This window comes from Cydia amplana, chromosome Z, assembly GCF_948474715.1.
Source record: "Cydia amplana chromosome Z, ilCydAmpl1.1, whole genome shotgun sequence".
Classification (NCBI taxonomy): domain Eukaryota; kingdom Metazoa; phylum Arthropoda; class Insecta; order Lepidoptera; family Tortricidae; genus Cydia; species Cydia amplana.
In genome coordinates, this window is record NC_086096.1 from 1,452,254 (window position 1) to 1,467,832 (window position 15,579).

At 40.8% G+C, this 15,579-nt stretch overlaps 1 protein-coding gene across 1 annotated transcript in view; it reads left to right on the forward strand.

The window, feature by feature from the left end:
• Positions 1-14,520, forward strand: part of LOC134660892 (SET and MYND domain-containing protein 4-like) — a 32,135-nt gene extending 17,615 nt beyond the window's left edge. The window contains exons 10-18 of the mRNA XM_063516750.1: positions 214-340; positions 1,441-1,537; positions 4,035-4,092; positions 5,021-5,143; positions 8,312-8,465; positions 10,432-10,569; positions 10,832-10,911; positions 13,150-13,226; positions 14,328-14,520. Of these exons, the coding sequence (XP_063372820.1) occupies positions 214-340; positions 1,441-1,537; positions 4,035-4,092; positions 5,021-5,143; positions 8,312-8,465; positions 10,432-10,569; positions 10,832-10,911; positions 13,150-13,226; positions 14,328-14,520 (1,047 nt within the window). The remainder of the gene's footprint in view (positions 1-213; positions 341-1,440; positions 1,538-4,034; positions 4,093-5,020; positions 5,144-8,311; positions 8,466-10,431; positions 10,570-10,831; positions 10,912-13,149; positions 13,227-14,327) is intronic.
• Positions 14,521-15,579: the final 1,059 nt, after the last annotated feature.

The window sequence follows — 15,579 nt, forward strand, 5'->3', positions numbered from 1 at the left end:
AAAGCTCTTTTCCGAATAGGTGGTGTGAAAAAGCTCTTTTCCGAATAGGTGGTGTGAAAAAGCTCTTTTCCGAATAGGTGGTGTGAAAAAGACCTTTTTTCCGAATAGGTGGTGTGAAAAAGCTCTTTTCCGAATAGGTGTTGTGAAAACAGCTCTTTTCCGAATAGGTGGTGTGAAAAATATTTGGAATAATAAGTGAGTTGATTGTTGTAGGTGCCTTACCCGTTGTCCCAAGGTCAGCTGCGGCTCTTCGCGGCTGCGCTGCTCCTACGGGCCCTGGGTCAACTGGTCTGCAACGGCCACGCCACGCTCAGCCTGGCCACCGTGGACCACGAGGACGGTGAATAACCACATTACACTTTATTTACACACATTACGTGACACTTTATTTTCAATATGTTCTTTTTAGGGTTCCGTACCCAAAGGGTAAAAAGCGGGACCCTATTACTAAGACTTCGATGTCCGTCCGTCTCTCATGAACCGCGATAGCTAGACAGTTGAAATGTTCACAGATGATGTATCTCTGTTGCCGCTATAACAACAAATACTAAAAACAGAATAAAATAAAGATTTAAGTGGGGCTCCCGTACAACAAACGTGATTTTTGACCGAAGTTAAGCAACGTCGGGCGGGGTCAGTACTTGGATGGGTGACCGTTTTTTTGCTTGTTTTGCTCTATTTTTTGTTGATGGTGCGGAACCCTCCGTGCGCGAGTCCGACTCGCACTTGGCTGGTTTTATTATTTATTGGTACGTAGGTAATTTATTGTCGGTAAACATTCAAAAACATTAACTTAAAAACAAAATTTAAAAATAAATAAAACTAATCGCAATCACTTGCGTCTTACATTTTTCTTAATACCACCGTAACGCGCAAGTTCCCTACAGGCTACAGGAATTCTAATAGGCTACATGACAAATTTTTATAGTATCAATCGATCAGGTTTGTTTTTGGGATCAAATGTCTATATGGGACCCATTGCATTAAAAGCAATACAAACGTCAGAAATGATAGTCGAAGTCCGACAGTTGTACTTCACTCGCGAAACGCTCCTAACAAATTGATATGGGAACGTGACGTCACTGTCACTGAGCCCATCATGAAGTATGGACAAAAGAAGAAATTTTCATTTTTGTCGGTGAAATATTGCGTTTATGTATGTAGTTGTCGTACAATCTATTTTTGGATAAAATGTAAGGAATCGAATGGTATCCTTACTTATTTACTTTTTGGAAGTTAAGAAAAAACTAAAATTATGAAACTTTCAGGTCCTGTATTTTTGTATAATTTCCATATACTATTTTAATATCCACATTATTGTGATAAATTGCTCATTTGGTATCTGTTTTACTAGATTTTGTTATAAAATAAACATGTGCCATCATCCTTATTGTAGCTTCAATATTTCCGCATAAGTTTCAAAAAACATTTATTCTTTAGGGCGGACAGTGAGCGAGCGAGAGGTGCGACGTGCGACAGCTATATACCCTTCGGCGGCCATGATGAATCACTCGTGCGACCCCAACATTATCAACACGTGAGTATATATACATATATATACAATATACATAGTTGGTCAAACCAAATTGTCAGAAATTAAGAACAAATAAAACTACGTATAATCATACTTTTCTTTTGGGTGCTAGTACTAGTGTAATACAAAGTGTAGTGTCTATGTTTGAAATGAGACAGTCCTTTGACAACCTACAGTGTGGAAAGATAAGTCGGGCCCTGGAGGGAAACTACCTTAAATCCTTAAGCTGGCTCATTTTACTTAAAGGAGGCATTCCTTTATTAAAAAAAAAAAAAACAAAACTGCATTCAAAGATTTTCTAAAACTCGCTTGCTTCGCCCGGGACTCGAACCGACTAAAAATTCCAAAAAATAAAAACTCGCAATTTTATTCTACTAGTCGGTACAGTTAATGTTAATGATAACATTTCTCCAAGAAACATTAGGTCTTACACTCGTCTGTCGTATAAAATATCCATAAAATCTAATATTTAGTACTCAAGATTTTTTTAGACAAGCCAAATTGAAGAAAAAAAGAAAAATACTTTGAATGCAGTTTTGTTTCTTTTTAAAAATAAAGGAATGTCTCCATTAAGTAAAATAAGCCAGCTTAAGGATTTAAGGTAGTTTCCCTCCAGGGCCCGACTTATCTTTCCACACTGTATATTATCGTTTCCAGAGTTTCCTCCGTGTCCACACGAAAGTCATGCTAGCACGTTCTCTGCTAATTACCCTTCTTGATTACGCGGACATTGCAGTTCTTGATCTCGCGGAGGAGCTACTTGACAAGCTTGAGCGTTTGCAAAATGTTTGCATCAGATACATTTTTGGCTTACGCAAAGATCACATTTCATCTTTCCGCTCCCAACTCAAATGGCTGCCCATTCGGCGTCGTAGATACATACATGTATAGTTTGTAGCTTTCTAATAGACCCCGAAGGCTAATCCTATTGTCTATTGTTAAGAAAAACCGCTCGTGCCACGTGCCACAACCACCTGCATAAAAAATCGGTACTTCGGTTACTGAGTGCCGGCGAGTCGAACGCTACGGAACCAGTCTAAAATGTGTCATCGAGACGCGTAACAAAGGCGCGTTATCGGAGAGCGCACCTACACTGGTTTTTTGAGCGTTGGACTAGCCCGCGCTCAGGTGCCAAATATAATAATTAGGACCCTTTTTTGCAGGTAAGTAGCACGTGCGGTTTTACTGAACAATAGACAACAGGATTAGCCTTCGGGGTCTATTAGAAAGCTACAAACTATACTTTCGCTTCTATTTAACGTCCTTTTAATAATCTCTCTCTGGCTATCCCACCACACAAACACCGGTCCTATGACAAGTCTTTTACTGTGTACTCTGTCAAATTATGGGATTCCTTACCGTCTTCTCTTCGAAAGTGTCAATCGGTCGCATCGCTAAAGGCGAATTTAAAGAAGTCATGGCTTTCTGACGGAACTTGAATCTAAAAGATGTATGCGGTTAGGTAGTTATATTATATATGTATTATATCGTATCTAGAATGTATTATATGTATTATATATTTCAAATATATATAGCTGTTTACATATTTGTTATATTTCATATCCCATACTTTGTATATACTTATAGTAGGATATAGGTTTGACCTATCTTGTAGGATATTAAATCTTTTATCTTTATGCCGATTAGTACAGCTTTTATGTCTACCGTTCTCCAATTCTCCCTCAATTGCTCAAGGGTTAACTGGAAGAGATCCCTGAAAGGGATAAGTTCGCCTTTGTACTAATGATGTGTGTTCTTTCATGTTTTATGTTTCTTTTTGTACAATAAAGTATTTTACTACTACTACTACTACTATATCGACACCAGAGTTGGGGCCATACACTCAACATGTAAGGACCACTTGCACCATTCCACTAACCCGAGGGTCCAGGTCTAACCAGTTAACCCCGGGTTAGTGAAAGGTGCAAGTGGCCCTAAGGGTAATATCACGTTTTATTGTATACGTCTACGTATACGTCTTTCCTGTAGACGTCGCAAAGTTAATAGAATCCATAAAGCTAATTTTCACGCTGCACATTTACAGGCAGGACACATTTTTTCAGTACTAACGGCTCATGGGAGCCTGGGGTCCGCTTGACAACTAATCCCAAGAATTGGCGTAGACACTAGTTATTACGAAAGTGACTGCCATCTGACCTTCCAACCCAGAGGATAAACTAGTCCTTACCGGGATTAGTCTGGTTTCTTCACGATGTTTTCCCTTAAATGAAAAGCGAATGGTAAATACCCCTGTCCTTGATTCTGGGAGTGGCGCCCCCTACGCAGAGCTTCGCGTGATATTCCCTATTTACCCGAGTTTGAAGTTAAGCCACACATATGTGACGTTATCTATGAAAAGGCCTTATCGTCGATGGCGCTTACGCCATTATTAACGATGCTCCGATATAAATACAATGTCGCGCAATGCTGTGCAGCGTAAGCGCCATCGGCAATAAGGTCCCTTTTCATAGATAATGCCCCATATTCCGTTGTTCCCCAGGTTCTACCGTAACCGGTTGATAGTAGTGTGTGCGCGGGAACTGCCAGCCAATACCGAGGTTAGTGATTTTATTCTTTTGACATTATTAACAGAGCTCGGCGGGGGTGAGCTATTTTCCTTATAATATGACGTAAGACATGTCATGAGTCTAACTCAGCGGATTCCTTAACACCAGTTAATCATACATATATCACAAAGGATGTGACTTCAGGCAAACTATCCGTTCCTAGAATTAATAACTACTACGGGGATAGAACACTTAGAAAAAGAATTCGAATAATCTCGAATCGAATCGAATGGTATCCTTACTTATTTTCTTTTTGGAAGTTAAAAAAAACTTAAAAAGTTCCTGTATATTTATTTCGCTCGCGTTTACTCCACCTAGCGATCACACCTGTCGTAATAGACGCGTTTTGTTAGACAGTGAGCCTTCTGTACCTAGTATTTATTCTGTGGCCAGGTGTTAAACTGCTACGGGCCCGTAATAGACGCGTTTTGTTAGACAGTGAGCGTTCTGTACCTAGTATTTATTCTGTGGCCAGGTGTTAAACTGCTCCGGGCCCGTAATAGACGCGTTTTGTTAGACAGTGAGCGTTCTGTATAGTTTGTAGCTTTCTAATAGAGCCCGAAGGCTAATCCTATTGTCTATTGTTAAGTAAAACCGCTCGTGCCACGTGCCACAACCTCCTGCATAAAAAATCGGTACTTCGGTTACTGAGTGCCGGCGAGTCGAACGCTACAGAACCAGTCTAAAATGTGTCATCGAGATGCGTAACAAAGGCGCGTTATCGGAGAGCGCACCTACACTGGTTTTTTGAGCGTTGGACTAGCCCGCGCTCAGGTGCCAAATATAATAATTAGGACCCTTTTTTGCAGGTAAGTAGCACGTGCGGTTTTACTGAACAATAGACAATAGGATAAGCCTTCGGGCTCTACTAGAAAGCTACAAACTTTTTTTTTATACCTAGTATTTATTCTGTGGGCAGGTGTTAAACTGCTACGGGCCGGCGCGGTCCCGCGAGCCGGCCGCGCACCGGCGCGCGTCGCTGCGCGCACAATACATGTTCACCTGCAACTGCGACGCGTGCACCGATCCCCAGGACGGGGTGGTACGTACTCCAGGTTACCCCGGGTCACACATTACCTCAACTTCAACATGGAGCATATATAGCTGGTCAACCAAATCTTGTCAGTAAAAAAGGCGCGAAATTCAAATTTTCTATAGGACGATATCCCATCGCGCCTACATTTTTCAAATTTGCCGCCTTTTTCTACTGTCAAGATCTGGTTGACCAAGTATAGTAATATAATAATAATAATAATGGCCCGCAGGATTTCATAAGGATTGAGCGAGGAATATTTCAGGGTGATAGTCTGAGTCCCCTATGGTTCTGCCTAGCTCTCAATCCCCTCAGCACCCTGCTGAAGGATTTGGGACTAGGTTGTCGGCTTCGGAGAGAGGGTGAAGTCATTTCTCACCTTCTGTACATGGATGACCTCAAATTATTTGCACCAAATAACCAAGACTTGAAGGAGCTACTGAAAACCACCGAAGTCTTCAGTAGTGCCATCAACATGGAGTTTGGTGTCGATAAATGTGCGGTTATGCATGTACAGCGGGGGAGGGTTGTAAATTCAACAAATTTACAACCTTCTGAGACAATGTCTTTCAGATCTATCTCTGAATCAGAAACCTATAAATACCTTGGTATGTCACAGTCGTTGGGTATTGAGGACGAGGGTATTAGACGGTCGGTGAAGGAGCGCTTTTTTAGTCGGCTCACAAAAGTCCTTAACAGTCTTTTGTCAGGAGGCAACAAAGTGCGCGCCTTCAACGCCTGGGTAATGCCCCTACTCACATACTCCTTTGGCATACTAAGGTGGACTCAGACCGAGCTGGACGCCCTGGATCGGAGGGTCCGATCACTGCTCACCGCACATCGCATGCTACACCCACGCTCGTCAGTCATGAGATTGTACATCCCACGGAAATGTGGAGGCCGAGGCTTCCTAAACGCCAAGGATCTCCACAACCGCGAGGTGTACAATCTCAGGAATTATTTCCTTAACAACGAGTGTGGGATGCATCGTGATGTGGTGGCAGTAGACAGGAACCTCACGCCGCTCTCCTTGGCAAACGAGAACTGGCGCAAACCTGTGGTACTAAGTACTGCGGATCGCAAGGCGGCATGGGAGAGTAAGGTGCTACACGGGCGGTTCTACAAGGCCCTCACGGGACCCGATGTGGACCTGCTCGCGTCGGTGAACTGGCTACGATTCGGGGACCTCTTCGGAGAAACCGAGGGTTTTGCCTGTGCAATTGCGGACGAAGTAATGATGACGAACAACTATCGGAAATATATCCTGAAGGACGGTACGGTCGACATTTGTCGGGCATGCCGCCGTCCCGGAGAGTCACTCAGGCATATCATTTCCGGTTGCTCTCATCTTGCTAACGGCGAGTACTTGCACAGACATAATCTCGTAGCCAGGATTATTCACCAGCAGCTTGCTCTTCTATACGGCCTTGTGGACCGCGAAGTACCGTACTACAAGTACTTACCTGCGCCTGTTCTCGAGAATGGTCGTGCCACGCTCTATTGGGATCGATCTATTATCACTGACAGGACTATTGTAGCCAATAAGCCTGACATTGTGATAATAGATCGAGCGCAACGCCGGGCCGTGCTCGTTGACATCACCATCCCCCATGATGAGAATCTCGTGAAAGCCGAGAAGGACAAGTCCAGTAAGTACCTAGACTTGGCTCACGAGATAACCGCCATGTGGGATGTTGATTCGACGATCATTGTCCCGATAGTTGTTTCAGCGAACGGTCTAATAGCGAAGAGTCTCGACCAACATCTTGAGAGACTCTCGCTAGGTGGTTGGATCAAGGGCCAGATGCAGAAGGCGGTGATCTTGGACACGGCGCGGATAGTCCGCCGGTTCCTCTCTCTGCGGCCCTGACCACCGGCAGCTTGGGCCTTGCCCCGCTGCTGGCGGCACCCTAGGTTAGGTTTTTTATAATGTGTTTATATGTATTTTTTATTGTTTTGTAAGTGTTTTTATATTTTACTTTTATATTCATATTATAAATCACCTAGCCTAGAGAGTTCAAGTAAATAAAGAGAATAATAATAAATCATTTATTTCAAGTAACTTTGACTCATAAATATTGTTAGTATGTACTTACAGCTATGTTAGTGTTTACACTTATCACTATATATACAGATTTATTGTTAAAGAATATAATTACAAATTGATTAAATAAAATAAAAAATAAAATAATGTTTCTAGAAGTACAACATCGTTTAGACATAATAAGCCCGCACCCGGCGCACCAGGGATGTGCATCGTTTGCGCATATAGTAACCTCGCAGTCAGCGACGTTTATTTTATTTCAAATATACACATTATTTAAAAATATCTGCATAAATGGGTCTATTAGATATTGCCTAGGTAATAAGGGTGACGACATTTTGACTAAAATACCAATATCTCAGTTCTGCAATGGAATTCCGCTTGGTACCCATAGAACGAAATGAAGTACAGAGAAATACCTATCTAAGGACCTAACTCTCAACTCTGTTGGTTTTGGGACCATTTTGACGCATAGTCCTTTAGCCAGTCTTCTCCGAGACCACGCCGCGAAACGTGGGAGGTAAATCTTAAAACTTAATTACGCGATTAAGTCCCGTTGTACAATAGGCTACATGACTAATTTTTTTTATGGTATCAATCGATCGGGTTTGTTTTTAGGATCAAATGTCTATATGGGACCCATTGCATTAAAGTAACACAAAATTCAGAAATTGTAGTCAAAGTCCGACAGTCGCACTTGACTCGCGAAACGCCCTATACAAAACGGCCAGAGGCCGTGACGTCATCGCCCATCTTGTAGTATGGACAAAACAAGAAAATTGCGTTTTTGTCGGTGAAATATTGCGTTTATGTATATAGTTGCTATACAATATTTTTTTGGATGAAATGTAAGGAATCGAATGGTACCCTTACTTTTATCGTTTTAGCAAGTTAAAAAAAAACTTAAATTTTGAAACTTTCAGGTCCTGTGATTTTGTAATTTTTCAATATTTCATTTTGAATATCCACATTATTGTGATAAATCGCTCGTTTGCTATCTATTTTACTAGATTTTGAGAGACTGTTTGTTTCTAAATAAATAAAAAAAAAATAAAAAAAAAAAATAGATTTTGTTATAAAATTCAACATGTGTCATCCCTATTTCAATAATACAGATGGTTGTTGTTTGCCAGCTCCTGTTTTCCGCGTACCTGTGCCAGTCGTGCAAAGGCCCAGTAATATGCAGTGGCAGTGCCAAGCGGGCGCAATGCCAGCAATGCCACGCGCCATTCCAACTGCAAGGGGCTCTGGACACTTTGGAGCGTGCCAACGAGATGCTATTACAAGGTGTGGCTATTGCCATCCTCAAGAGCCATAGCTTTTTGTGGCTTTCCCCATTAGTGTAAGGCCTGAGTGGACGCTCGAAGCGGAGCGTTCGGCGGAGCGTCCAGCACAAAATAGATACAGTACAGAAATCAATCTACATACAAAGTGCGCTCGAGCAACGCACACATAGACACTGCTCACGGACACGATATCTCGGACCGGTTGGGACCAGTGCGAGCGCGAGTGCCATCCGCTTGAGACACGCGTCTGTCAACTTTTTTGTGCAATAATGGAGAAACTAAAAAAAAGTTATTATAACTGTTCAGTGGACGGTTGTTTAAATTCAACATTAAACGGTGAATTGTCGTTTTTTAAGCTACCAGTGGTTTCAGGGAGGTAAGTAAGTATCTGCTTGTATTTCGATGGTTCGTTTTAACGTTAAACAGAAAAGTTAGGTAGGTAGGTATAGGTAAGCACCCCGCCCCGGCCACTACTAGATACGAGTGCCACTACCACGATAGTTTTTTGTGCATAAATCATAGTTGACAACCCTAGAGCGACCGCCGAGCGTAGGTATGAAAAGTGAAGTACATACATGTGATTGACTTCTGTACTGTATCTATTTTGTGCTTCCAGCGTGGCTGTGCGCTCACTTGTGATGTGAGCAGCGTGCACTAAGGCCGCTCCTATACGCTTGCATTTGTTTAACATGCACGCCGCACGCCCCGCCCCGCCGCACGCACAACTCTAGCGTCCACTCAGGCCTTACACTTATAGGCTAGATGACAAATTTTCATTAATGGTATCAATCGATCAGGTTTGTTTTTAGGATCAAATGTCTATATGGAACCCATTGCATTAAAGCAATACAAAAGTCAGAAATGATAATTCAAGACTAAAGTACTACAGTCGCGAAACGCTCCTAACAAATTGATATGTGAACGTGACGTCACGGTCACATAGAGCCCATCTTGTAGTATGGACAAAACAAGAAAATTACGTTTTTGTCGGTGAAATATTGCGTTTACTGTATTGCTATACAATCTTTTTTTGTATAAAATGTAAGGAATCGAATGGTACCCTCACTTTTTCCTTTTTGGAAGTTAAAAAAAAACTTAAATTTTGAAACCTGTATTTTTGTCCTGTATTACTTTCATATATTATTTTAATATCCACAATATTGTGATAAATTGCTCATTTGCTTTCTATTATACTAGATTTTGTTATCAAATTCAACATGTGTCATCATCCCTATCAAGGCCGGCCAGTAAATCGCAGTTACAGGTGTAGCGCATAATAGTTTTCCATCGTATTTTCTCGGAAACATTCGTATGTGTCATGCTACTTCAGTCAATGTCAGTACTTCTTGTACCGAGACTGACTGAAATAGCAAGACACCTTCGTGAGTTTCCGTGTAAATGCGATGGAATATAATTATGCCCTACATATGTATACTTCTACAATATAATTAGAAATAAATAGATATTAAGTGATTTTGCTACTATACAAGTAAGGTAAACGTACTAGTGCTCGACATGCTAATGCCCAATAGATGACACCCTGCCGTCACCTCTATTGACAATGACTTAAGTTTCAAGATGACATGTACTGGGGCCGCGTCGAGCACCAGTACGTTTACCTTATCGAGATAAAATTCTACGACACTAATATAGCGATATTTTATGTTCGCTCCAAACAATCATATTAAACTTTGTTTAAAAATATAAAGTCATCTATATTACAGCTATAGACTAGGAATCCTCTAGACTGAGTTTAGAGCAATTATTTCATGAAACCGATGCTGCCAAAAATACGGGGGTGCGGGGGGACGAGGTGAGCGAATCCCGTGCCGTGATTGGTCCGTTCAAAGACACGGACCAATCACGGCACGGGATTGACTCGAAGATGGAGTAAAACTACCGTATGAGTGGCAGAGGGGGTAGCGTTACTATGCTCAGTGTAGAGGATGTCTTGTCTGTGCTTACAGCGGATCGCGCGCCATCAGTAGAGGCCCGCATCGAGCACGCCTACGCCGCGTACAAGCTGAAACAGCAAGTGTTGCACCGCCACCATGCCTCGCTGCGCGCCGCCGCCGACCGCCTAGCTAGACACTACGCCGACGCCGGTAAATGTTACAGTGACACCACGCCGCCTACAAGCTGAAACAGCAAGTGTTGCACCGCCACCATGCCTCGCTGCGCGCCGCCGCCGACCGCCTAGCTAGACACTACGCCGACGCCGGTAAATTATAAATTATGTTATTTGTAACTGGTGATGACCATGACCCCCGCGATACAGGCCATGCCGAGTGCGGGGTTCACCGTAACGTGCCTGTTAAACTTTTGTCAATAAAAATATTGTTATTGTTATTATTGTTATATTTCCAGGCGAGTTCACTAAGAGCGTGGAGCTGATCAAGCAGAACATCCAAACCCACGAATATCAATACGGCTCCTTTAGCGTCGAGGTTCGTATTTTTTCTACTAACTACCTCTAGGGGCTATTCATAAATTACGTCATTTCAAAATCGGGGGGGGGGGGTCTGGACATCGGATGATGGTAGCATGACGTAGGAGGAAACGGGGTCAATCGAAGCATGATTTTTGGATGTTTTTAGGGGGGGGGGGTCAAAAATACTATTATAAAATTACTATCAATGACCGAAGCCCTTATTTCAAATATCTTAGAGACTATTATACACATAAATTTCATAAACGGGCCATTTTATTTAAAGTTGTCTGCTACACTTTTTTTTAATTTGTGTATTTCTATGTTATTTCTACTCAGAATCACGAGCTCTTTCTATCCTAATAGGAGAAAAAAGTATCCCAATATTTTTTTTCCCATTCCGTTACCATTTTTCATCCGTCACTTTGGAAAGATCGAAAAATGTATGGAAATTTTGGGACACTTTTTTCTCCTATTAGGATCAAAAGAGCTCATGTTCTTAGTAGAAATAACATACATTGTGTTGTCACTGACTTTTACACACCAACACAAACATACCAAGCATTTCAAATAAGACACGCTAACCCTGTACCCCAGCCCACTGTAAGAGGTTGTACAATACTCGTCCGAATAGGTACTTAATTAAAAAAACATAAAAGATTTTTATTCGTGGCAATCACTAAACATGTACGAACATGTACCTACTCGTGTCGATTTAAAACACTCCCGTCGGTCGTTTTGTTAAAATTCGCCACTCTGCGTTGCGATTTTCCTATTTTTCGCACTTGTATCGTAAATAACTATTAGGCAACAGATCGGGTTGGCTCCGTTTAGTCGCAAATGTTGGTAGGTTGGCATCAATCTTCTATAAAATTGTCCGTTCCCGGACACTCCTTAATATTTTTTTATCTTTTGCACCTGACTGCGACTTATTTGCCGACCAAAGTCATAAACTTTTTAAAGATTTTTTACGTTTTTGCGAATCAAACATGCAATAGGTAGCTTATTAATCGCTTTATTATTACTTACTTAATTTTACAGTGCACTGGTGTTAGCTGTAATGCTGTAAAATTTGATTTCAATAAATATCAAATAAAGATTAAACTAAACATCGACCTTAATAAATCACAATTGTGTACGTACAGTCAAGTGTGAAAATATGGGTGCACTCATCATACTCAAAAATATGTCCCGTAGCTCTTATGTCAGCGAATTAAGGGGACATATTTTTCTGTAAGTCGTATGCACCCATATTTTTACATTAGATTATACTTATAATAATACGGAATTAAAAGGTACTTTTCTCAAAAATGGACGGCAAAGTCGACGTTGCCGGTTAAAAAATAGGTCGCGAAGTGCGTAGTTTATGGTCATTCAAAAAATTAAAAAGTTAAAAACATTGCAGTCTCGATTTCGGGACTGCAATGTCGCATACAAATTCCATTATTTAACGAGTTCCAAACTTTTTAAAACTTTAAATGGCCATATCAAATGAAGGCATAGGTCCCTTAAACAGCCAAACAGATGATCAGCACTTATTATTATAAAGCCTATAACAGACTATCGCACCGCACCGCGACCTTGGAGCGTCGCACCTATAAGTGAGAGCGAGAAACAGATATCTCTTTCTCGCTCTCACTTATGGGTGCGACGCTCCAAGGTCGCGGTGCGGTGCGATAGTCTGTTACAGGCTTAATGTTGGTACCGCGACTATTTAGGTGTCTCAAATAGGTTGGCGTATTTTCAGCAGAAAAATACACTTCTTTTTTTTTTTTAAAGGCGGCAAGCAAATTTTTTTAATGGTTGTATTTTTTTCTGTGAAAATTAGAACGTTGCTTCTGTAAGTTCTGTAAAATATTTCTATTTCTTGCACCATTTTTGAGAAAAGCACTATATATGACTCGGCTGGAAGGCTACTTGCCGGCTTCGGATTCAATTAAACGGACTCCCAAGGTCGTCCGTTTAAAACGAATCCTCAGCCTGCAAGTAGCTACTTCCGAACCTCGACAATAATGTACTATTACAGTACATATGGTCCTATTTTCCCGCACTAGTGCGTAAAATAGCACTTTTCGTGCGATGTCAAAAGTTTAAAGGGCCATATGTACTGTAAAACGCTGTACGATACACGTGCGAATAGGTAATTCGCAACTCGTGTCGATTTAAAACACTCCCTTCGGTCATGTTTTATATCGCCACTCGTTTCGAATTTCCTCTTTTCCGCACTTGTATCGTAAATAACTATTTTGAGTGTCAGGTGGCGCACGAGCTGCGGAAGCTGTCGGACGTGATGCTGGAGAGGGTCTTCAACTCGCAGCAGAACCCAGACTACCGGTGAGACACTATATTTCAATATTTGGAGCATTATCTATGAAAAGGGACCCGGGTCCCGTTTACCGGGTCCCACGTTTTTATTTTAGTCTGAGAAAAAAATTCCGATTAATACTTAATCCACTGACATAGTGTCGAAAAAAGGCGTTTAGAATCAGACTCGAGAAAACTACATTTTGCTACACGTTTTGCATGATTATTGTCCAGAAAGGAAACATAGGTAATACATATATAGAACTCCGATTAGTATAATAATTTTTATTTTCTAGTTTTTGGTACACTTTCTGATTAAAATAAAACCGTTTAACTTAAAACTTTTTTACCTTAATTTTATTCTAATAATTATCTGGTGCTTTATTTCGTGCACGGTGTGAAATAATTTATTTTATGTAGAGGAAAGTACCCGATTATCATAAATTTTGACATGATAACGTCTTATAAATCGATGAACACCGGTAGCATGTACGGAAAAGTGTCACGTTGTGGACGAATCTCCATAGTAACGCATGAAGTACGCAATTTTTAGGGTTCCGTAGCCAAAGAGTAAAAAACGGGATCCTATTACTAAGACTTCGCTGTCCGTCCGTCCGTCCGTCCGTCTGTCACCAGGCTGTATCTCATGAACCACGATAGCTAGACAGTTGAAATTTTCACAAATGATGTATCTCTGTTGCCGCTATAACAACAAATATTAAAAATAAAATAAAATAAATATTTAAGGGGGGCTCCCATACAACAAACACAATTTTTTTGCTTTATTTTTTGTTGATGGTGCGGAATCCATTTAGATTATTTTTGTGATTTTATTAGGTAATTCAAAATCACCCTGTATTTATACTCTTACTATTTATACTGTTTTTATTAGTATTTAACTTTAACAAAGTTTTGGTGGTAACTACTGGGAATAAAAATTCCCAGTAGTTACCACCGAACCGAGTTGGTGGTAACTACTGGGAATAATTTTTCCCAGTAGTTACCAGTGGTAAAAGGTGGGAAAAAAATTCCCAGTTGTCACCACTGGTAACAACTTGGTGGTAACCAGTGGGAATAACCCCGTAAAACTATCGTCCGTAAACCGACTTTACGGAACCATTTTTCCGCCAGAGACTGGCTCCTGGAGACCCACAAGATCTTGAACAAGGCCGTGCAGCTGACCTCGCTGAACTACGGGTCTTGGGAGCCGCTGGTGGCGCGCCTGCGGGCGCACGCGGCGCTCGCGGCCGCCCTGCTCGCCGAGAGCCGCGAGCCGCATGTGCACTCCGTGCACCAACAGCTGCATTACAACCTTAAGATATAGCCTGTCGCCGGACAACACGGTGACGGCGTTGCAACCAGAGATGGGCAAAATTTATTCGAATGACGAATAACGAATAAGAATAACAAAATTTATCCCGAATGACGAATAAAAATGTCGGATAATTATTCTTATTTGAGTAAATTATTCGTCGAATAATTTATCCGCGAATAATTTATTCGTCGAATGAATTGCCACGAATAATTTGTTTATTCGAATTTTTTTTTAATAAATAAAACGTTTATTCAGAGATCTTTCTTATAACTAATCTTTAATTTCTGAACAAATAAATATACAGTAAAAACAAGTCATATGAAACGTGTTATTATTCGTGTTGTTTATTTGAATGGAATAAGCCAAAAAACTTAAATATTCTTCGTGGATTTATTCGAATGAAATAACGAATAAAACATTCGTCATTTGAAAAGTGGTCGAATGATTCATCCGCGGATGAATTATTCGTGAATGAATCATCCGCTGATGAATTATTCGCGAATGAATCATCCGCGAATAAAGAAATCGTGAATTATTGTTTATTCGAATGATTATTCCGATAAAAGTTTATTCGAATGATGCCCATCTCTGGTTGCAACCACTAAACTCGCCGTCATTAGAACTTGTGAACTATGTAAACAAACAATGTAACTTTGTTTTGTGACTGTTTCTCCTTGAATTTTCACCACATCAAAGACAATTCAAACTATACACATATACACTATTGAAACGGTCCGTTCCGTAAAATACATAAATATATAACTGTATCTTGCATATTTAATTAAAAGTTTAAAATGGTTTCATAAGTTAAGTTATTAGGACCTGATGGAATGACGTTTTTGTTTCTTTTAAATTCTACAATTGTCTATGATGGGTAGTGTTGTGACTAAAGTTTGTGATATAAACCCGTTACACACTACCCAGCTCACGCTCTGTACCTACCGCCGTGGTTGTAAAATACATCAATACCAAGTTCTTCTGGGTTCTTAAGTACCAATTTGTCTTCTGATCGTGATTAAACAAATAAAAAATAAGTAACTACTTGTTTTTTAATTTTGGTATTTTATT